This window comes from Ovis aries, chromosome 5, assembly GCF_016772045.2.
Source record: "Ovis aries strain OAR_USU_Benz2616 breed Rambouillet chromosome 5, ARS-UI_Ramb_v3.0, whole genome shotgun sequence".
Taxonomy (NCBI): domain Eukaryota; kingdom Metazoa; phylum Chordata; class Mammalia; order Artiodactyla; family Bovidae; genus Ovis; species Ovis aries.
The window spans coordinates 80752384-80776666 of NC_056058.1; the positions used below are offsets into that span (position 1 = coordinate 80752384).

Consider the following 24283-nt stretch of genomic DNA (forward strand, 5'->3'; position numbering starts at 1 on the left):
AAATAACTCCAGAAGAATGAAGAGATGGAGCCAAAGCAAAACCAATACCCAGCTGTGGATGTGACTGGTGATGAAACTAAAGTTCGATGCTGTAAAGAGCAATAATGCATCAGTTCAGTTCAGTTCAGTTGCTCAGTCATGTCCGACTCTTTGCAACCCCATGAATTGCAGCACGCCAGGCCTCCCTGTCCATCACCAACTCCCGGAGTTCACTCAGACTCACGTCCATCGAGTCAGCGATGCCATCCAGCCATCTCATCCTCTCTCGTCCCCGTCTCCTCCTGCCCCCAATCCCTCCCAGCATCAGAGTTTTTTTCTAATGAGTCAACTCTTCACATGAGGTGGCCAATAGGAACCTGGAATGTTAGGTCCATGAATCAAGACAAATTGAAAGTGGTCAAATAGGAGGTGGCAAGAGTGAACATTGACATTTTAGGAACCAGTGAATTCAAAAGGACTGGAATGGGGGAATTTAACTCAGATGACCATTATATCTACTATTGTGGGTAAGAATCCCTTAGAAGAAATGGAGTAACCATCATAGTCAACAAATGAGTTTGAAATGCAGTACTTGGATGCAGTTTCAAAAATGGCAGAATGATCTCTGTCCATTTCCAAGGCAAACCATTCAATATCATAGTAATCCAAGTCTATGCTCTGAAAAGTAATGCTGAACAAGTTGAAGCTGAATGGTTCTATGAAGACCTATAAGACCTTCTAGAACTAACACCCAAAAAAGATAACCTTTTGATTATAGGGGACTGGAATGCAAAAGTAGGAAGTCAAGGAACACTTGGAGTAATAGGCAAATCTGGCCTTCGAGTACAGAATGAAGCAGGGCAAAGGCTAATAGAGTTCTGCCAAGAGGATGCACTGGTCATAGCAAACACCTTCTTCCAACAACACAAGAGAAGACTCAACACCTGGACATCACCAGATGGTCAATACCGAAATCAGATTGTTTCTATCCTTTGCAGCCAAAGATGGAGAAGCTCTATACAGTCAGCAAAAACAAGACCAGGAGTGGACTGTGGCTCAGATCATGAACTCCCTTATTGCCAAATTCAGACTTAAATTGAAGAAAGTAGGGGAAACCACTAGACCATTCAGGTATGACCTAAACCAAATCCCTTACAATTATACAGTGGAGGTGACAAATAAATTCAAGGAATTAGATCTGATAGACAGAGTGCCTGAAGAACTATAGACACATGTTCATGACTTGCTACAAGAGGCAGTGATCAAGACCATCCCCAAGAAAAAGATATGCAAAAATGCAAAATGGTTGTCTGAGGAGGTCTTAAAAATAGCTGAAAAAAGAAGAGAAGCAACAGGCAAAGGAGAAAAGGAAACATACACCCATTTGAATGCAGAGTTCCAAAGAATAGCAAGGAGACATAAGAAAGCCCTCCTCAGTGATCAATGCAAAGAAATAGAGGAAAACAACAGGATGGGAAAGACTAGAGATCTCTTCAAGAAAATTAGAGATACCAAGGGAACATTTCATGCAAAGAAGGGCAGAAATAAAGGACAGAAATGGTATGGACCTAAGAGAAGCAGAAGCTATTAAGAAGAGGTGGCAAGAATACACAGAAGAAATATACAAAAAAAGATCTTCATGGCCTAGATAATCATGATGGTGTGATCACTCACCTAGAGCTAGACATCCTGGAATGTGAAGTCAAGTGGGCCTTAGAAAGCTGATGGAATTCCAGTTGAGCTATTTTAAATTCTAAAAGATGATGCTGTGAAAGTGTTGCACTTAATATGCCAGCAAATTTGGAAAACTTAGCAGTGGCCACAAACTGGAAAAGGTTTGTGGAAAAGATTAATTACAATCCCTAAGAAAGGCAATGCCAAAGAATGTTCAATCTACCTCATAGTTGCACTCATCTCACACACTAGCAAAGTAGTGCTCAAAATTCTTCAAACCAGACTTCAACAGTACATGAACTGTGAACTTCCAAATGTTCAAGCTGGATTTAGAAAAGGTAGAGGAACCATAGATCAAATTGCCAACATCCGTTGGATCATGGAAAAAGCAAGAGAGTTCCAGAAAAACATCTGCTTTATTGACTATGCCAAAGCCTTTGACTTTGTGTATCACAACAAACTGTGGAAAATTGTTAAAGAGATGGGAATACCAGGCCATCTGACCTACCTCTTGAGAAATCTGTATGCAGGTCAGGAAGCAACAGAACTGGACATGGAACAACAGACTGGTTCCAAATTGGGAAAGGAGTACATCAAGGCTGTATATTGTCACCTTGCTTATATAATTTATATGCATTAGAAATGCTCGGAATCAAGATTTCCAGGAGAAATATCAATAACCTCAGATATGCAGATGATGCCCCCCTTATGGCAGAAAGTGAAGAAGAACTAAAGAGCCTTTTGATGAAAGTGAAACAGGAGAGTGAAAAAGTTGGCTTAAAATTCAGCATTCAGAAAACTAAAATCATGGCATCTGGTCCTGTCACTTCATGGCAAATAGATAAGGAAACAATGGAAATAGTGACAGGCTTTATTTTTAGAGGCTCCAAAATCACTGCAGATGGTGACTGCAGCCATGAAATTAAAAGACGCTTACTCCTTGGAAGAAAAGTCTTGACCAACCTAGACAGCATATTAAAAAGGAGAGACATTACTTTGCCAACAAAGGTCCATCTAGTCAAAGGTATGGTTTTTCCAGTGGTCATGTATTGATGTGAGAGTTGGACTATAAAGAAAACTGAGTGCCAAACAATTGATGCTTTTGAAGTGTGGTGTTGGAGAAGACTTGAGAGTCCCTTGGACTGCAAGGAGATCCAACCAGTCCATCCTAAAGGAAATCAGTCCTGAATATTCTTTGGAAGGACTGTTTGCTGAAGCTGAAACTCCAATAGTTTGGCCACCCGATGCAAAGAACTGATTCATTTGAAAAGACCCTGATGCGGGGAAAGATTAAAGGCCAGAGGAGAAGGGGACAACAGAGAATGAGATGGTTGGATGGCATCACCGAATCAATGGACATGGATTTGAGTATGCTTTGGAAGTTGGTGATGAACAGGGAAGCCTGGTGTGCTGCAGTCCATGGGGTCGCAAAGAATCGGACACGACTGAGGACTGAACTGAACTGAAGTATACCTTATAGATTATAGTTTTTAATATTAATATAATATTTTTTATAAGTTTAATATAATATGTTTTTAAAAGTTGGTTATTCTTGGTTTCCCTTGTGGTTCAGCTGGCAAAGAATCCACCTGAAATGTGGGAGATGTGGGTTCGATCCCTGGGTTGGGAAGAACCCTTGGAGAAGGGAAAGGCTACTCACTCCAGTATTCTGGCCTGGAGAATTGCATGGACTCTATAGTCAGTGGGGTCACAAAGAGTCAAACACGACTGAGTGACTTTCACTTTGTTTTGTTTCAGTATTCTGGAAAAAATAACCCAAATTTGCCAAAGAACATCAAAGTTCTTAAGCAATATGTTCTGCAAGAAGGGATTCATCATAATTTAGCCTCCCTATAAACAGCAACTTTCTCATCCATTTCATTGGGAAATGTGTATCCAAATAAAATTGTAAAGTGTTCACCTGGAGGGGCTTCTGTACTATTAGCATATCATTCTGATTTATAAGTTATAACCTACTTTTATTTATTTCCCATATATTTGTATTATTATTATCCTTTTTATTATTTTACCCTTTATAAAGTTGTTGCCACTTTACAAAGCACAGGATGGACACAGCAATAAAAGGTCTTTTCCTAGATTACTCAGACATTTCAGAGCATCATCGATTGCACTTTCTTGACCGAGGTCAAGGTACCACATATTTTTACTATCCTTCCTGACTATAACTGCAGCTTAATTATACAAAGCCATAATAATTAGAAATTCTAGCAGAATTAATTAAAAGAGAGAAAGAGGATTTAAGTATTAATATTTTTAAAATGTGTCCAAGGAATTTCAAAATAATCTCTCAGGATTGCAACAGTGAGAACTGATTCTCAGGATGATCACATGAAGCTGTTAAATTTTAATCTGCAGACTCTATTAATTAAATCAGAAAAGTAGGATGTATTTCACTGGTCTTCAGCTAACATATTTTTCATTAGTGATCCAGGAAAAACTCAAAACTGTTAACCCTACCAATTTTATCCCTGTACAGTTCAGTAAATTTTCTACTGAAGATTGCAAAATCTTAGTGAGTAGAAAGCATGTGGTCCTCATCAAGAGTTGTTACGATACCTATATGCACTGATGCATAATCAGTGCTTATCTGTATGTATCAATAAATATTCATGAGGACCAAGAAGTAGGAAACTGAGTAGTTTATTAAAAACCATGAAATTTGGCATCACTTTAAAATTTATTTAAGATTGATCTGTCATTCTATGTTCATCTCATTTTAAACATGAAAAGAAAAATATTTCAGTAGAGGAAATCACAGATTATTGAATTCCCATGTTAGGCTTTATAGTCGCAATTTAAAGCAGAGCCAAACTTAATAAAAATGTTCAAGTAATCAGGTAAGTCTCTTAAGATTGTGGAATCTTCTCTTAAGATTGACTTTAAGTGCCGAATGTTTAAGATTTTATATTAATAAAAATGATTTTATAATCAGTGGAGGGAGTTGTCATAAAAAATGGAGTCATATAGTTTCCAGCCATTGTTATTTTAGACTTTGGATGGTTTAGGATTTCCAAATTAAGCCAGAAATACATGACACTCCTGGAGAGTGGATGGTGTGAGCAAAGCCACAACAGTATCCCTCCCCAGCTCCAGTGAAAAGGCTGATTAGGCAACAGGAATCTGCGTCTCTGAACTGCTTCAGCTTGGCCCGTTTCTCTATCAGAGGCTGGAAATCCTGACTCATCTTCGTGGCTTCTTTTCTTCCCATGTGAGGCACAAGATACAGAATAGAGAACAGAACACACACACACACACACACACACACACACACACACCAGGGGAAAGGAGGAAGGGAAATTTTGTAACTCTAAAATATTTCATCGTTGAAACGTTTGGTCAGACCTTATTTCTGTGGGAGTGAGTAGTCAGAATTGCTCATGTTGGGGAATTCAAGGTTTTTTACCACACCAGAGGGAGAGCCATTTCCTTCATCCCCTGTCCCCCCGTTAGGTATGCTAGCCTCACCCTGGTTGAATACTGAACATAGACTTTTCCCCAAAGTATTTCAGTCCAGCACATTTTTCTTGCTAATAGAAGAATTTGAAAAGTTCTCAGGGAATTCTGATAGGATTTTAAGTTTTATTAATTCAAACTAGTAGTGTTTCTAAAAAGTGGTTATACATTGTTTCTGCCAGTTGTTTGGGATCTAGGGACAGAGGAGGAGTTGTAGAGGATAGATAATTTTTCTATCAATGGTCCTTCCATAAGCAGTCCTGAAAGATTTCACAGTATATTCAGCACTGAGAACTGCCAGCTTTCCTTAATGTAGTCCCTGAACATACCTATAATTTAGCTGAGGGATGAACAAATACACAGAATCTATATTTTAAGGCAAAATAGGCTATATATCTTAGAAAAACTATAGGAGAATATTTTTATTTATTAAGAGGATTATAAGCAGGGTGTCATAGGCCAGGGTGGAAGGAATACTCTTGGGAAGTCATGACTATTAAGAAGCTTTATTACTGAAGTGATAAAGAGCTGGATTTGTGAATGGTGGAAGCAAGGCAGAGTCCCAACAGAGGATGACCGATTCAAAAGGACAGAAACAGGGAAACAAAAAATGTGTGTGAGAGGCAGAAAGCAGTTCTTTCTTAGTAGAAACATAGGGCACAGCAGGAAGATTGAGAGAGAGAACTGCATAAGTAGGGTGAAAACTAGGAGGCATTTTGTGATTATGTATTCAACTCTTTACTACAGGCAAGTGTTCTAGAGAATTGACTGCTAGAGCCAGGGAGAATTCTAGATGGAAAATTCTTTTTCAAATAATTATAAATGATTGAACCTTATGTTTTAACTTTTGTGAAGAAAGTCCTTATGAAGCATGTAGGATATCCTGTGTCCACTGAAGCGTATTATATATTCCACCCTTTTCTGACTATGTTTCATGAAGCTCTAAAAATTTTTAAATATATCTTGGTGGACCAAGGGAACTGGTGGTAAGTGAGAGAGTCTTTCTCCTTCACTTCCTTTCCGTTTCTTGAATAGTAAAAATCAACTCTCTGCCAAAACATTTTGAGGTGGCTATTCTTGGTGTTAAATTAAACAACATTGAAATATCAAAACTGAAATTTTCTCTGGGCTCTGTTAAGCTACTTTTGTTAATATTTAGAGGACTATAATTTATGCTTTTTGAACAGAAAGAATTGTTTTAGCTCTTCTTACAGATTGATTAAGAATTTAGGAAAAAAGGAATTTTTACAGTCCACTTACTGTCATCTCTTTGCAATTGGTGATTGGTCTAAGTACAAAGAGAAAGCACAGAAAATTAATAAGAATTTTAAAACTATTGTTTGTATAATAGGAAGTTTAGAGAAAAATACACATGTTCTATATACATATATAAAAATAGACCTATGCTAATGAATGGATGTATCAAACTGCTACACCTCACAATGTTATATGTGTTATGTCTGTTTTTTTTTTAAGTTACTCTTTAAAAAACATAAACATGATCTTTAAGATTAGTAGCATGAATTTTCTTTTGCTGTATCCAGAATTGAGAAATAATTAACTACCTGTGAATGCAAACTGACGTACCACATCTGATCACTTCCTGATCTGATGTCCAGGAACTTTTACATTCCTTCTGGGGATAAAGATGTGGTCATAAGTGAAGATAACCACACACAGACATAAATCTTATGGTGGTAAAGGGAACGTTGCAGATCTCAAAACTCCCCTCTAAGCTGAATTGATGGGGGAAGATTTGAGGGAATGGGAAGGCTTTCTGTTGGTTCCTGCCATGAGGAGGGAGAACTGGGCTGCAGGGAGAGGAAAGAGGAAGCCTTTCCACCTAGACAAGTGAGAGGAGCGGAGGAGGGGAGGACGTTTGGTCCCTTGAGAAAGTTTTACTGACCCTAACAGGAGGTTTATCTAGGAGAGTAGCAGGAAGCAGAGCTAAATAGAAAGGATGGGCCAGATTTGGGAAGTTGATAGAAGAAAAGAATCCTCCTGGCAGCACTTAAAGTTTCATTATTTTTATATCATGTTTTCACATGTATTCTATACCTTTCTGGGGCAGGTAGGATAATACTTCCTCCCATCCCCGACCCAAGATGTCAGCTTCCTATGTCTGGAGCCTGTGACTGTGTTACCCCATGGGGTAACATGTGAAAGAGGAAGGCATGGTGTGGTAGGCTTAATAATAGTCCCAAAAGACATCTGAGTCCTAATCCCTGGAGCCCAGGGATGTCATCTTATAGGGCAAGTGAATTTTGCAGCTGTAATTAAATGAAGGATAATTAGGTGCAGAGATTATTCCAGATTGTTCAGATGTGCCCTAATGCCATTACAAATGTCCTTATTTAGGAGGAGGAAGAGGGAGATTTCAGACAGAAGAGAAAGAGACTATGTGATGGAAGCAGAGTCAAAGATGTTAAGGTGCTGCGTTTGAACATATGGAAAGAGGACATGAGCCAGAGAAGACAAGAAATGTATTTCTAGACACTGGAAAAGGCAAGAACGTGGACTATTCAGCAGCTTCTGAGGGAGCTTAGTCCTGCCAACACCTTAATTTGAGCCCCATAACACTCATTTCAGACCTGTGGGCTCTAAAACTGTAGGAGAATAAATTTCTGTTGTGAGGGCCACCAAGGTTGTCATAATTTACCTGCAGAAAATTAATACACATAAGGCATTAGGTGCTCATAAAGTCATTGGAAAACCTGGGCTGGGGTCTAGTGGGCTTCTTGTAATGGTCTGCCTCAGTCTGCCATCAGAACACAAGAAGTCACTACCATAACTCTGGTCCAGTTGGCAGGAAGCTCCTCCACTTGACAGCCTCAACATTGGTGAATTTATTTCCACTGGAACTTGCATTCTGACCCTCACCTCAGCCACAAGTGCCTCTTGAAACACAGAAAGCTGAAAAATGAGCACAGGAATCTGCTACAGGAAAAAAAAAAACAACCTCTTAATTTTCTATCAAGATTTTGCTTTGGGGTAGATGGAGAGGGACAGTCAAATAAGTCAAGAAGGTATCCTTTCCTGCCTTTTCACCCTCCAGATCTCAGTAGTTTTACAGAGGAGACAGATACTGTTTTTAGCTTTCCAGCTCCTGCAGTAGTAAAAAGTGATCCTAAAAAGAGAATGGACAAAAGATTGGCAGAAAAATCCACAGAATTCATACAAATGCTTTGAGGTTTTATATATATATATATATGTATATATATATAACCTCTCAGGCTCCATTATACCCTATGTTTTTAATAAATTTCAATTGACTTTTGAACAACATGATTTTAAACTATGTGGGTCCATTTCATCGTGGATTTTTTTTTTTCAATAGTAAATACTACACAATCTGCAGTTGGTTGAATTGGCAGATACAGACGAACTGCTTTTGAGGCTGGATTTTGACTCTGCAGAGGGTATGTGCCCCTTCACATTGGTCTCAGGGCCAACTGTACTTTCTAAACAATATGAATTAATAAACTTTCTAGTTAATGCAGCAACGTGAGTAGAATGTCTACAGTGTGAGGAGTATCAAATGAGGTCAAAATAGGAAGACACTAAACAAAGACTTGGTCCCTGATCTTTCATAGAGTATATGCTTGACATGAAACAGAACTGATGTGTACCTATAGTTAATACAGGATAAATTATGTTTGCAAGTTCTGAATGAATTCAGAGAATCATCACATGGGAAGAGAGTTTTGAAAGAAGAGACTTGCCCTGAGAAGAGTAAGAAATCCATCTCTGGATGATGGAGAACCGCTTATCTGGAGGATGGAAGCGGGAGGGAATATAGTCATACATGTCATTCTCGTTGGTTGGTACATGAGTCAGTATGGAGAAATTATGGAAATGAAAGTGCTAAAGGTTGATATAGTTGCTAAGTAGCCAAGAAGAAATTGAGGAACTGATTTTTTTCCTAGTAAAATTATTATGACCTGGTAAAATCATTGGAATAAGCTCTGAGAAAGGAAGTTAGGAAATGGAACACTTGCAAAATTCATCTAAGGTTGCTGAGATGGCATCCAAGGACAAAAGGCAAAAACTCTTACATCAACAGCTGATTAGAGTTGATTCATCAATTCTCAACAAATGACCCTGCCTCATTTATACAGATAGCTCTTTTTCTTATTTTTTAGAATAAAAGTAATATAGAGAGATTATTTTTAAGTACAGAAAAGTATAAAATAAAAAGTAAAAAGCCCTCTCATTCTTCACTCCACCACTGGATTTTCTATCTAAAGGTTTCTGCTATTAAGCCATTTCCTGTGTGTGTGTGTTAGTCGCTCAGTCATGTCCAACTCTTTGCGACCCCCAGGATTGGGGTCCTGCAGGCTCCTCTGTCTATGGGATTTTCCAGACAAGAATGCTGGAGTGAGTTGCCATTCCCTTCTCCAGAGGATCTTCCCAATCCAGGGGTCGATCCCTGGGTCTCCCACATAGTGCAAGCAGACTCTTTACCATCTGAACCACAAAGGAAGACTGTCAACCATTTCCTATGTATCCTTTTAGAAAGCATTTTTCTGACTTAAAGACCACATATTAATATACACAAATAGGATCATGGTGTTACACACTGCTATCTTTTAATACCAGCATATTTAGATCTAACCTATTCTTCTATGACTCCTAAAGTATCTCATTTTACATAATTCTCATGATATATGTAATCAGTCTACTGCTGCAGAATATTTATGTTGGCTTTTTTCCTCCCCAGCTTTTACCTATCTGTCCCATTTACCTCTCTGATCTCATCGATTCTTCTCCCTCAGTCTCACTTTGCTCCTGCCACTCCAGCTTCCTTCGCATTCTTTGAACACATTAGTTATAGCCCTGCTTTTGCACAAGCGTTCCTCAGCCTGAATGCTCTTCCTTTACATATCCACTTGCTTCCTCCTTCACACTGTAGCTCACATTTCAACTTCATCTTTGATGAATTATATATTATAATTCCATCCCCCTCCCAATCTACTTCCTTTTTTAAAATTTTCTCCATATAACATTTCGCTCTTTGTAATACCATATGCTAATTTGCCTGTCTCTTTTTTCACTAAAATTTAAGTTTCATAAGCGGACTAATTTTTGTATATTATTTAATTGTTGCTAATACTTTAAAGAGTTAAGAACTGCTTGACATATTGTGTCTAGACAAGAATATGTCATAAATAAAATCTTGTGTTCAGTCGCTCAGTTTTGTCTGACTGTTTGCAACGCTATGAACTGTAGCCTGCCAGGCTTCTCTGTCCATGGGATTTCCCCAGCAAGAATACTGGAGTGGGTTACCATTTTCTCTTCCAGGGGATCTTCCTGACCCAAGGATCAAACCCAGATCTTCTGCATCTCCTGCTTTGCAGCGAATTCTTTACCACTGAGTCACTGGGGAAGGCCCCAAATAAAATCTTATTCTCAATCAGATTATTTAATTATCTTTAGTTACATCTTTGCTCTAGATATCTCTCTTTTGATTTTCAAATATCTCCTAACACTTTAGACTTTTCCTTTTAGTAAATGTTGCTTTAATATATATTCCTTTAAAGAGCGTAATCTTAGCACATGGTAGATATCAGTTTTTAAAAAGCTATTTGTTGGCTAAATAAATCATACTCTTTGCTCAGAAAAGGGGTAAAAGCAACACAGTCCTATACTCTGATAATTATCCTTTAATACCACTGTAAGTAATACCTGGTCTAGTGAAAGAATATCATTTGATTGCACAAAAGTGTTCTAATTGTAAGTAAAATTATTATATATAATTGTCTGGATTCTCAGTACCCAAAATGGAAGGAGATAGTAATTCACATAATGTAGATGATAACAGCTTTCAATAGGCACTGTTGTTCCAGTATTCAGTAAACAATAGTTTTGAGCATTATGACTATTATAAATTTATATTAGTTTCACTTCTTTTTTTTGAGTTGCAAAATATGCCACAAATTTCATCAGATATTTTGAAATGACATAGCAGGGTACATCAGGAAAATATCCAAATCTGTTGGCAGTAAGTGCTGTTAGAGATTTTAGGTCCTTCTCCTCCATGGAAACATTTGTATTATTAACATAGAAAACCTTAAATTATATTCTTGGTAGCTTGGCATGTAAGAGCCTCTTGATGAGGATGAAAGAGGAGAGTGAAAAAGATGGCTTGAAACTCAACATTCAAAAAACTAAGATTGTAGCATCTGATCCCATCACTTCATGGCAAATAGAAGGGGAAAAGTGAAAACAGTGACAGGTTTTATTTTCTTGGGCTCCAAAATCACTGTAGATGATGACTGCAGCCATGAAATTAAAAGACGATTGGTCCTTGAAAGGAGATAAACCTAGTGTGTGTGAAAATGTGAAAGTGTTGGTCGCAGAGTTGTTTCTGACTCTTTGCTACCCAACGGAATGTAGCCCACCAGGCTCCTTTGTCCATGGAATTCTCCAGGCAAGAATACTGGAGTGTGTAAGCCACTCCCCCTCCAGGGGATCTAACATATAAAAAAGAAGGGAAAAAACTTTGCCGACAAAGATCGTATAGTCAAGGCTATGGTTTTTCCAGTAGTCATGTACTGATGTGAGAGTTGGACCATAAAGGCTGAGTGCCAAAGAATTGGTGCTTTTGAACTGTGGGGTTGGAGAAGATGCTTGAGAGTCCCTTGGACTGCAAGAAGATCAATTCAGTCAATCCTAAAGGAAATCAGTCCTGAATATTCATTGCAAGGACTCATGCTGAAGCTGAAACTCCAATATTTTGGTCACCTGATATGAAGAGCTGATTCATTGGAAAAGAACCCAGTGCTGGGAAAGATTGAGGAAAAAGGAATGACAGAGGATGAGATGGTTGGATGGCATCATTGACACAACAGACATGAATTTGAGCAAACTGGGGAGATAGTGAAGGACAAAGGAGCCTGGCACGCTGCAGTCCATGGGGTCTGAAAGAGTTGTACACAAGTTAGTGATGAACAGCAGCATGGCATGTTCTGTTAAGCCACAGCAAATATTTGTTACTAAGGTTAACAGTAACTAAGTATTTGTTAATAGGTTAACAATATTCACCTTTTTATTCTTCAATTTGCTATTAATCTCAAGTACATTTTGGAGAACAAACATACACACAATCTGAAAAAGAAAAAGTATTTGGATGAGTTAGATCTATCTACCTTACAGGCCCAGGTATGGAAAGCTTATTTCATGGCATTAACTAGAATTGTGGAATACAAGTAGGAACATAACATACTGTAATTGCAGAGATGAAGTGATCCCTGTAAAACTGCCTCCTCTAGCATGAGATTTACCATCCTTGATCAAGATATAAAGAAATTTTAATGTGTTGTGATACTGTTCCTTATTACTCATGACTAGGTCATACCAAAATGGCACAAGACTAGGAAAGTAGCTAGATATTCACCAGAGCAGTTCATATTCAATCTCTAAGAGATCCAATTGACTTCTGTGAGTTAGTTAGTAATTCATTACCTAGTATGTTCGATTTATAAATAAACCAGTCCTTTTAAAGATATTAATTGGAAATATGTGAATTGTCTTTTTAATTAGGAAAATAATGAGCTTGCATGTGTGTGCTTAGTTGTTCAGTCATGTCTGACTCTTTTGTGACACCATGGACTGTAGCCCACCAGGCTCCTCTGTCCATGGGATTTTCCCAGCAAGAATACTGGAGTGGGTTACCATTTTCTCCTCCTACTGATAAGCTATTTCTTATTATATGTTCTGTGCTTTCACACTTAACAGTTATTTAATTATTTATAAACTTTCTGGGTGAACAATTTTTTCCTTATTTGATGTCAGTGTAATTTCTGAGTATTGTTAGATGTTGAATGGGCTTTCTAAGGCACTAGCTGTAAAGAATTCGCCTGCCAAGATATGTGGGTTTGACCCCTGGGTCGGGAAGATCCTCTGGAGAAGGAAATGGCAACTCACTCCAGTATTCTTGCCATGGACAGAGGAGCCTGGCAGACTGCAGCCCACCAGGATCAGAAAGAGCTGGACATGACTGAGCATCTAAGCAGAGGCATTGACTAAAACCTTATGCTATGTTATGAAACATTCAGCTATTCAGTATGCATAACACTAGTGGCACTAGTAGCACTAGTAGCCTGTTAAGGCCTCTAGTCGGTTTTTCTTGATACTGAATTCTACTAAATGCTATAAACTCAGTTTTGTATGGTTTTATATACAGATAAAACCTCCGTGAAATTACGTATGTGTTTGTTTCTTCAACAGTTATATAGCCTTTACTTTATACCAGCTGATATATTTAATACTAAGGATCGAAGATATCAACATGAATAAGATACCGCTCCCTTACTGAAGGTGATAGGCTGGGTAATTTCCCCTTAGGATGTTCATATCGTGACCCTAAGAACATGTGAATGTTACCATATACGGCATGGCATGGCATGTGTAGATGTGATCAAGTTAAGGATCATGGGATTATCTTACAATTATCCTAGAATACTGAGGTGGACCCAAATGCAGTTACACATATTCTTTTAAGATAGAGGTCCAGGATGATTTGACACACACGAAAAAGAAGGCAGTGTGACGATGGAGGCAGAGACTGAGGCGACGTGACTCCAAGCGAGGGAATACTGCCTCCCTAGACACTGAAAGAAGCAAGGAACAGATTCTTTCCCAGTGTGTGTGGAGGGAGCCCTGCTGACCTCTTAATTTTGGCCCAGTGATGCTAATTTTGGACTTCTGGACTCCAGAACTGTGAAAGAGTAAATATGTGTTGTTTTTAATTACCAAGTTTGTGCTAATTTATTGCAGCAGTCACCGGAAATGAATATACTGAGATGCTCAACATTTAGTAAAACAGACAAACACAACCAGTAATCATTGTGAAGTGAGAGCTCTCTGGGAGTTATGTGGGAAAGGAAGTGGGAGACAGGCATGGAGCGCTAAATCTAGCAGATCAAATTCTATAAGCTACTTAGACGATCCGAGCTGAGGCTGGAAGAGTTTTCCAAGCAAGGAAGGGAGTGCAAAAATGTCGAAACAAAAAAAAGTGCGGTAAGTTTTATAATACAAAACTATATTTTAAAATGCATATTTTATTTCAGGAAATACTAAGCCCTAAAATAAATTTCATTTATTTTTAATATTTTAACTAGTCATCATATTTATCAAAGAAGAGTTTAAAGCTATATGAAGCATTCTTAGACAGTATAATATCATATACACTAGAAATAAAGGAATAATCCAGTGTTACAAAAGTAAAGAATAATGATTATTTCCTGTCATTACTGTGTTTTAGAGTGATTATTACATAGAAATTTTGATAAAGTCATCTCAACAGTGTTGTAGTTTCATCACTTGGAGGAAGAGAGATCATTTATTCTAGTTATACAAATAGTCACCAGCTACTCAAATCATAGTAAAAATAAGACAATAATTTTAATAAAATATTTCTCTTGTATTCTTTCATTTTATTTGGATTAGTGAGAATTTTGCCTGAAATTTTTCAGCCAAATAAAAAGTAGAGACAGGTCATTTCTCTGTATTCTTTTGTCAAAAATTAAACAATAGAAGTAGTGAGGATGACTAAAACGAAACACCTGATACTGTGTCAGGGACTCTCAGAAATTTTGCAAACTGGATAGAATCTAGATGAACTTTGAAAGCTATTTTCAAAGTTGAATTAAGTCTTAGAGACAATGGTAACAAAGAGAAGTTACAGACCAAGTGCTTATTTTCTACAACATGCATTAGGTATCAGTGGTTTGACTGAGAAAAAGGGAAAGATAAATAAATTCTTATAATACAAAGGATGATTAGATTATCCAGGGATGACAAGAAAAGTGAAAGTAGAAAGGCAGCTGTTGATTTTAGTTCTTTTCCCAGAGCCAATAAACTGGATTAGCTATCATTAGATACTAAGATAATAGTATAATGGTATGATAACCTATAGAAACAATACGTATACTGATATTAATTTATTTTAAATATTTTGCAATATTTACTTCTCATCTTACTGCAAAACTAAAGATTTCTATGATTATCCAAAAAATATACTTATCCCTTAGTTTTGAAGTGTGATACCCAAGTGTTTGATGTATATTGGTAGTAGCATCTGTTTACAGAGATATATACCTTTCCATTTAATTTCAAGGATTTTTTCCTAAGTTGTGTCCATTAACTACTGTGTTAAAAAATATAGTCATATGCTGTCTCTATCTCTCTGATTTCTATCTACATCTGCCTAAGTCTTGAAGCCGCTCATTCCAAAATTATTTGGTCTGCTAGTTTCTAGACAATGAATTATTTCAGCTTTTCACCATTTGACAATAATAGGGAAACTAGACTGAGATGCAGAGAAGGCAGTGACACCCCACTCCAGTACTCTTGCCTGGAAAATCCTGTGGATGGAGGAGCCTGGTGGGCTGCAGCCCATGGGGTTGCTGGGAGTTGGACATGACTGAGCGACTTCACTTTCACTTTTCACTTTCATGCATTGGAGAAGGAAATGGCAACCCACTGCAGTGTTCTTGCCTGGAGAATCCCAGGGACAGGGGAGCCTCGTGGATTGCCGTCTATGGGGTCACACAGAGTCGGACGTGACTGAAGCCACTTAGCAGCAGCAACAGCAACAGACTGAGATGAGCCAATATATTAATATGAATTTTACAAAAGTTGCAATTATTCTTGGATACTGTGTAATTTATTTAGAACAGTTAACAGGCCTTATCCTTGCCCCAACCTAGCAGATGTAAAAGAGAAACAGTAAAATGCTTGCATTAATACTTTTTTTAAAAACACGCAGGATGGGGTTGGCTTTTGCTATCCCTACAGCTTTTTTGTGCAACTGGAGTATGCTCTAGTAATAAGTCATAAGACTATATAAGGTTAGGACCTGTTTGACAGTAGATGGTCACCTTAGATGGAAAAAGATTTTGATTGACTCAAGGTAATATACCTATTGGTCACCATTTAAATTTAAAACCAAGCTCACTTTGTAAAACAGGCTAAAAATCATTTGAAAATAGAATTTGGGGGCGCTCACAAGATTGACCTGGGTCCTGAGTAATCAACTACAATGAGATCTTCCCTGCTTTTTGCTATTTTCACAGATAAAATGAGGATCCTTCAAGTGATTTTTTATGAAATTGCTTCCTAGAACAATGTGGAACAGAATGGTCTTTCTTGGCATGTAGATGTTTCCTATTTTACTCCCTACTATGACCTAATTCCAAAGTCAATATTCCATTTTTGCAATGAGGCTGGAAATGTTTCTGCCTCATAATCAAAACTAACACATAGTTCAGCTTATTGTACTTTTAGAAACTGTGACTTTACTTACTTTCAGCCAGATTCACTTATTACTAATATGCAGTTTTCCTCCAGATTTCATTTTATTTATTCATGATAGAACCTGTCTCTAATTTTTTAAGTATAATTGAAATAAGTAATCTTTCTAACCAGGCTTAAGCCATTTCACTTTAATATTTTTTATGGGAAAATCCACTTTGAATCTGTGTTTTCTACTAATATCATGTTTTCCGCTCTTCCATTGTGAACTACAATATGGTTTATTTCCTGAAGTTTTGCTTTGACAAGTGTAATTTTGTCATTGCATAACATGAGTTTTTACTAGTTACTGTACATTTTGTTTGGTCTTATAACAAGTAATTCTTGCCAGAAAGCATTTCATAATCTATTTCTTAAAGTACAGAAAGAAATAGAAAATCTTAAGAAGAAGCGTATTAAGCATCCCTTGACAGTTTGAAACTAACAAGCCCTTTCCTTAATTGCTTTCCTCCATTTCCCGAGGGTTGGAAAGAACAGTTATTCCTGTTCCATGAATACATAGTTCACAGTTAACAATACACTGTATTTTTTAATCAGTAGATTTTAAAAATAATAACAGCTCTGTATGTTAACCAGAAATGAAATGCTTATCGTGAATATAGCTTGAAAATGCTCTTTTAGAGGAAAAATTGCTACCTGTTTTTCATTTGTTTTGCTTGTTGAGGTAAAATTACCATAAAGTAAAATTCATGATTCTTAGTTGTATAATGCGATGAATTTTGACAAACATGCAATCAACCTCGGAAATATTTCCATCAGCCCGCAAAGTTTCTTCACGCCTGTTTGTAGTCAATACTATCTTCCCACACCCAGCCCTGGAAACACTAATTCCCAGTAATTTTGCTGTTTTTTTGGAATGCCATATAAAATCATGCATGTAGCTGTTTTTGAGTCTGTGTCTTCTTTCAGGTAGCATAATGCCCTTGAGATCTTCCCTGTGGCTCTGTGTCAGTATTTCGTTGCTTCTAATGAGTAGTACTCCATGTGTGGGTTTTTGTGTTTATCTATTCACTTTATAATTTCTTCTATTATTAGTTATTGTTATTATAAATATTTGGCTATTATTTGAAAGTACTTATTATGTGCTAGGTACTATTGCAAACTTTTTACATTATTTCAATTGATTTAATGCTGCAAATTATAAGAGTGTTTTTATAACAATGGAGTCAGACTGTAGGTTTGAATCCTATCTCCTCCACTTACTGGTATTATGGCCTTGGACAAATTTCCTAACAATGTTTAATTTTACACAGCTATGCAAAGGAGATGATAATAATACCACTTCATAGGGCTGTTGTAAAGTTTAAATGAATTAATACCTATAAGTACTTACAAGTGTGTATGGCTCTTAGTGTTCAGTAAGTATGGCTCTTAGTGTTCAGTAAGTATTAGTTGTATTTTATTATGTACTTTTGAACAGTCACATAACATAGGAGTTAGTGTCCCCAATTTGAAGAGAGACAGACTCAGAAAAGTTCAGACTTCCTCAGAATCACATGATAATGGAAGTGACAGATCCAAGGTTTTAAGCCAGCTTTATCTGACTCTAAACTAGGTGCCTCTTCCCTGACAAGACATTACTTATTTTTAAATTAAAACCACTGAATCTTCCTCTGACATTATGGCAAAGTAGACATTCTGAGAGACCCTTTCACTAAAATGTAAAATTCATGAATAACAAATACACATATTTTTTCTAGTGCACACACACACAAAAAATGAGATTGAAGTTGTAAGGATCTTCAAGACTGAAACAACAAGCTGAAAGCAAAGCAGGCACCTTGCTATGAACAGTAAACAAACTGAAAAGTAGAGCTGCCCTAAGATAAAAGTGCTGATTGAATACAGCCACTGAAAGACTACACTAGGCCCTGAGCACCCTGGGATAGTGCCCCCTGCCCTCAGTAGAAATAAACACAAATCCTCTCTGGAGGAAAGTCCTCAGCTTTCCCAAGGAATAAATCATTTCAATATTATCAAACTTTTCTGGCAAAGTAAATAGGAGAATACTCCCAACTAATTCTGTAAAGCTAGCATAACCTCAGTTACTAAAAAAAAAAAAAGTAACAGCTTGACAAAATTACAGACCAATCTGATTCCTGAACATAGGTGGAAAAGAAAAATCCTGAAAAGTATCAGAAAACTAAATCTAACCATGCATAATTTAAGTATGAAAAATGTATGATAAAAAAGTTGGTTTTATTTCAGGAAGGAATAATCAGGATATACCATATTAACAGATAAAAAGAAAAAATATATGATCAACTCAACTGGCACGTAGAAATTTAATGAAACTCGCCACTCAAACTACATTTCCTTGAAAATGAGGTTTTATAGGAATTTCCTTATGTACATAACAAAACCTCATGAAAAATAGAAGCTCTTTTTTTTTTCAGATTAATCATCCTATGATCACTACTTCAATTCAATATTGTATTATTTGAAAATAACAAACTAGGTACAAAGATGAAATATTTGCAACCTATATAATTGAAATAGAATTTGTGTTCTCTTACTAAATCAGTAAAGTAAAAGGCAGGGAGCAATGGAAGAATGGGCCAAAGACTTAAGCAGACATTTCAGAGAAGATATACACAAATAACTTTCAAACATGAAAAGATGGTCACCTTCAATATTTCTTCATAAAACACATTAGTAACAAAGAGAGAACAAGAAACTTTATAGTAGAGAAGCATGGCAGACACCACCTTGTGATCAAAGTGAATGGCATCAGTATGGTACAAATTAGAATCATATACCACGTGAGCAGTTGCAATAAAAAGAGCATAGCAGCGCTTCTGCCATTGTCCTGCCAAAGGTACGTAACTTTAATCAAACCACGAGAAAAAGTCATTCTACAATATAACTGGCCCTTAATTGTCAAAAGTACCTCAAGAGATGACTGAGGAGGTGAGAAAGGATACTAAAGAGATGTGACTACTGAAGTTGTGTGTGATTTTGGACTGAACCCTTTTGTTAGGATCTTTTGGGGACTATTGGAACTTGAATGGAGGCTGAGGATTAGATGGCAGTAATATGTCAGTGTTAATTTTCTGATTTTGATGGTGTATTGTGATTAAGTAGGAGGATGTTTATAAGGACATTTGTGATCGTCAGTTCAGTTCAGTTCAGTTCAGTCGCTCAGTTGTGTCCGACTCTTTGTGACCCCATGAATCGCAGCACACCAGGCCTCCCTGTCTATCACCAACTCCCGGAGTTCACTCAGACTCACGTCCATCAAGTCAGCGATGCCATTCAGCCATCTCATCCTCTGTCGTCCCCTTCTCCTCCCGCCCCCAATCCCTCCCAGCATCAGAGTCTTTTCCTAGTCAGCTCTTCTCGTGAGGTGGCCAAAGTACTGGAGTTTCAGCTTTAGCATCATTCCCTCCAAAGAAATCCCAGGGCTGATCTCCTTCAGAATGGACTGGTTGGATCTCCTTGCAGTCCAAGGGACTCTCAAGAGTCTTCTCCAACACCACAGTTCAAAAGCATCAATTCTTCGGCACTCAGTTTTCTTCACAGTCCAACTCTCACATCCATACATGACCACAGGAAAAACCATAGCCTTGACTAGACGGACCTTTGTTGGCAAAGTAATATCTCTGCTTTTGAATATGCTATCTAGGTTGGTCGTAACTTTTCTTCCAAGGAGTAAGTGTCTTTTAATTTCATAGACTCACTAAAATAGTGAGATAGCAGGGACATCACATTGGCAATTTATTTTCAAATGATATTTTCAAATAGATTTTCAGTTTATTTTCAATTTGATATTTCAAATTTCTTTCAAAGGAAAGAAATTCCTTTTTCTTTCAAGCTAAAAAGTAAAATTCTTTTAATATATCTCTGTACAGATACATTTAACATCATTTTAGCAGAAACTTAAAGTTCTGATGGTATCAAGTTTTGGAGAGGAGTTGATTTTTTTTTTTTTTTTTTTTACTATGCCTTGTGGCTTGCAGGATCTTAGTTCCTCAACCAGGGACTGAACCCAGGTCCTAGCAGTAAAAGTGCCGAATCGTAACCTCTGGACTGCCAGGGAATTCCCTGATCAACAGGAACTTTTAAACACTGCTAATGGGAATGAAAATTAGGTCAAACATTTTGAAAAAGAGTCTGGATTATTCTGTAAAAAGGTTAAAGCATTCACATACAGCATGACCTAGGAATTTAGATCCTGGGCATATTACCTATGAGAAATTCTAATTGACTCATTGGAAATGACCTTGATGCTGGGAAAGATTGAAGGCAGGAGGAGAAGGGATGACAGAGGATGAGATGGTTAGATGGCATCACCAACGCAATGGACATGAGTTTGAGCAAGGTCTGGGAGTTGGTGATAAACAGGGAAGCCTGGAGTGCTGCAGTCCATGGGGTCACAAAGAATCGGACACAACTGAGTGACAACAATGACATATGTTATAAAACTCTCCTTTTAAGGCAAAGTAATGATTAACACGCAATAATAGGATAAGGTTATTCCTGTGCAGGAAGACAAGGGGAGAAGGTTGCGAAGAAGCATGTTGGATATACCCGTATTGGTGACTTTATATTTTTAAATTAAGTGGTAGCAATGTATTAGTTTGACTTATGATGATGATTTTATCTTATATGTATTTATATAGTATGCATCAAACATTGCATAAAACTTTTTTTACATTATTGAAAACACCGGGTAATTTGAGGTAACAGATTTGAGTTTTCCCTTTTATGGAAAGGGGAAGACATAGCAAATCAATATGCCAAGGCATTTTGACTATGTAGTCAAACAAAAAACAGAAAAAGAAAAACCTGGGCTAGAGCATTAAAATAGTGCTCAGAATTTTGTCCCAAGGGCCCAGGTTATTTGAGAATACTTCTAACTGTGTCTACCTCAGCCTTCGAATACAGCAGGGATGGGTGGAAACAATACTCTAGACGCCTTTGATGGTGTGTGCCCTCCTGGTATATCGTTTCCTAACCAAAGCTTTCCTTAGGAGTAGACTTTGGCATGCTGATTTTATTTGTTTTAAAAAGCCTCTTTGAAGAATAAAATTAAAAGGCTTTGCTTTAACTAAAGAGGACCATCTCTAGTTGTCAGACGGTGCCCTGACACATGCGAAACACAAGCGGTCGATTATGTAAATGGGTAGACAGCTTTCTGAAACGCAGACTAGTGACCCTTGGAGCTCAGAGAATCAGTGCTGCAGAACATGGATGATTCCTGACAGCTTTTCCGTGGGTTTTGTTTAACTGCAATGAATGCATATATATGGAGTCAATATTTGAACTACATGCAAAAGAAAACCTTTGTAGTAGTTTAATACTGAGCTCACATTCTGAGGTACTGTAAATGAATATTTACCCTAACGGTCATTAATTAGATATAGAAGAGTTGTGTGGTCACTAAACATTTTATTTGCTGTTGAAGTTAATTCCTTTGAAATGGAGAGGATATAATGTAAACTTTATTGGCACAATCTTTACTGGTAAAATGCGGCAACAGACATCTGTCCCAAAGACATTTGATTGAACACATGTAATCATCACTTACCTCGCCACAAGGATAATACAGCAAAGCAGCAGAAGAATTTATATTTTAACATCTAAAAGTACCCATTTTTGTATTTTCCACTACTTCAGGATGGATAGTACCATATGGCTTCCACATAAGTGGACCTGTTACCAATAAACTAGGACTGATGTGTAATTACGTTTTCAGTGATTCATCTGTGAAACACCCTGGGTTATTTTACATGGAAGCATCTGGTTCACATGTGTACAGTGGTTATTCTGTGGTGATTGACATCTGTATTCTTCTAGTAAAGTCCCAGTTGCCCAGATGTGAGCCATTGCCTTCTTTCTTATACAGACAAAACCTGCATTTGAAAAATCCTTACCTCGACCCTGAATGTGAGCATTTCAATCTTCTGCACACACATACAGACACACACAGACAGACACACACACACCCAACTTGCACTGTGACTGGAACATGATATAAATATTTCATGCATTGTATTTCAGTTGTTGAACAGATGTATGTAGGCACCTTTATCTCTTTCTATGCTTGTTTATACCATGACATCTGTTTTAGATTGTAAGCTCAAAGAGGGCAGTGACCATGTCAATTTAATATTATGCAGACAATATCCAGTAAAGCATAATTCACCTTCAAATGTTTGTTAAGTATATGTCCATTAAGATGGTGATGTTAATGACTTTAGGGAAAATTAGAGTTTATAATCTGACTGTAAACACCTTTTTGCACTTTAAGAAATATTTGCTGTAAATGGCCCAGCTTTCAATTTCACACATTATAATTAGCCAGGTAACACATAAAGCTATCTTGTTTTGAGCAGAACTACTTTACTTTATATTAGGATAATTTTATAAAGATGTGTGATATGAGATTTTCAGAGAGACAAAGTTCAAGGCAAGTTTCATGAAGGTATAGGATTTTAGCTGAGGATTCAAGGGTTAGTCGAGTGTAAGCATGTAATAATGAAGGAAAAAACCTTTGAGGCAAAGAGAAAAAGGGAAAGAGGCACTGGTTAAAAGCATGGAGAAGGCCAGCAGGCCTGGGTCCGAGTCCTGCATTGGCCATTTATGAATAGTGAGAACTTGGGCGAGTTGCTCAAATATCTAAGGTTTGGTTTCTTGTCTGGAAAATAGAAACCATATAGGGCATAGGGTTGTTGTGACAATTACATGAATAAAAATTTTAACACAGTGCTTGGCATAAGGAGAACATTTAACAACTGTTAACTGTTGTTCTTGGAACATCTAAAATTTCTAGTTGGGATTCTTATTTGCACCGAATAAGGTCAAGATTCTCTTCTTATCAAGTCATCTTTTTACCTCTTAAATTATTCTCTTCAATTTCATGTGTGGCAGAGTGACATCAGAGCATAATTATGTATCCTTGAATTAAAATATCAATATTTCAGTGAATAAGAAGCTTCTCAATGAGTAAATCACCTTTGTTTCATTTTTGTCCTTTTAATTGTCCTGTGTACACAAGGCTCAGATGCCTTGTCCACTCTGGCTCTTCCTGAATTCTGTGAAAAAAAGAACCTTTACCTTATCTCCAAGTTAATAATAACCATTTATTTCATGTTTAAGAAAAAAGGATTTGGCGCATACATCAGCTAGCAAACACAAAGCAATTAGCTTCTATAATAGGTTAGATTTGTACTTGTGCTTAGTTGCTCAGTCATGTCCGACTCTTTGTGATCACCATGAACTACATGTAGCCACCAGACTCCTCTGTCCCTGGGATTCTCCAGGCAAGCATGCTGGAGTAGGTTGCCATGCCCTCCTCCAGCGGGTCTTCTCCATCCAGGGACTGAAGCCTCCTCTCTTACATCTCCTGCATTGGCAGATTGGTTCTTTACCACTAACACCACCTGGGATAATCTTTATTTTACTCTATTTTAATGAATTTTTAAAATTATTTGTAATATGCATATATATTACTTTATAAAAACCTCAAATAGTTTTTTGTTGCTTGCATCCACTAGGATGTTATAGAATTTTAAAATTTCTGTATTTGAAGCTCAAGTTTTCATAAGAAGACTTAGGATAATTCATTATTTCTTTTTGCCAAATGTTTATTTTAAGAAGTAACTATTTCACCCTAAGGAATATTTTTTTAAATTATGATTCAACACCCAAAATAAGGAGAGAAAATAATAGAGAAAATTTATATTCATTGCTTTGTTTTAATGTTTATTTATTTAGGTATTTATTTATTTGACTGTACCAGGTCTTGGTCACAGCCTGTGGGATTTTCAGTTGTAGTATGTAGGATCTAGTTCGCTGACCAGGGATCAGACCTGGGCCCCCTGCGTTGGGAATATGA

At 37.2% G+C, this 24283-nt stretch overlaps 1 protein-coding gene across 3 annotated transcripts in view; it reads left to right on the forward strand.

Moving 5' to 3' along the window:
- XRCC4 (X-ray repair cross complementing 4) overlaps positions 1 to 24283 on the forward strand; it is a 295443-nt gene that overhangs the window by 247908 nt on the left and 23252 nt on the right. The window contains exon 8 of one of the 3 annotated variants that reach the window (XM_042250729.2): positions 8465 to 8546. The exons of the other annotated variants lie outside the window; for them this stretch is intronic. Within the exon in view, the coding sequence (XP_042106663.1) occupies positions 8465 to 8522 (58 nt within the window). The 3' untranslated portion in view covers positions 8523 to 8546. The remainder of the gene's footprint in view (positions 1 to 8464; positions 8547 to 24283) is intronic. 3 annotated transcript variants of the gene reach the window in all.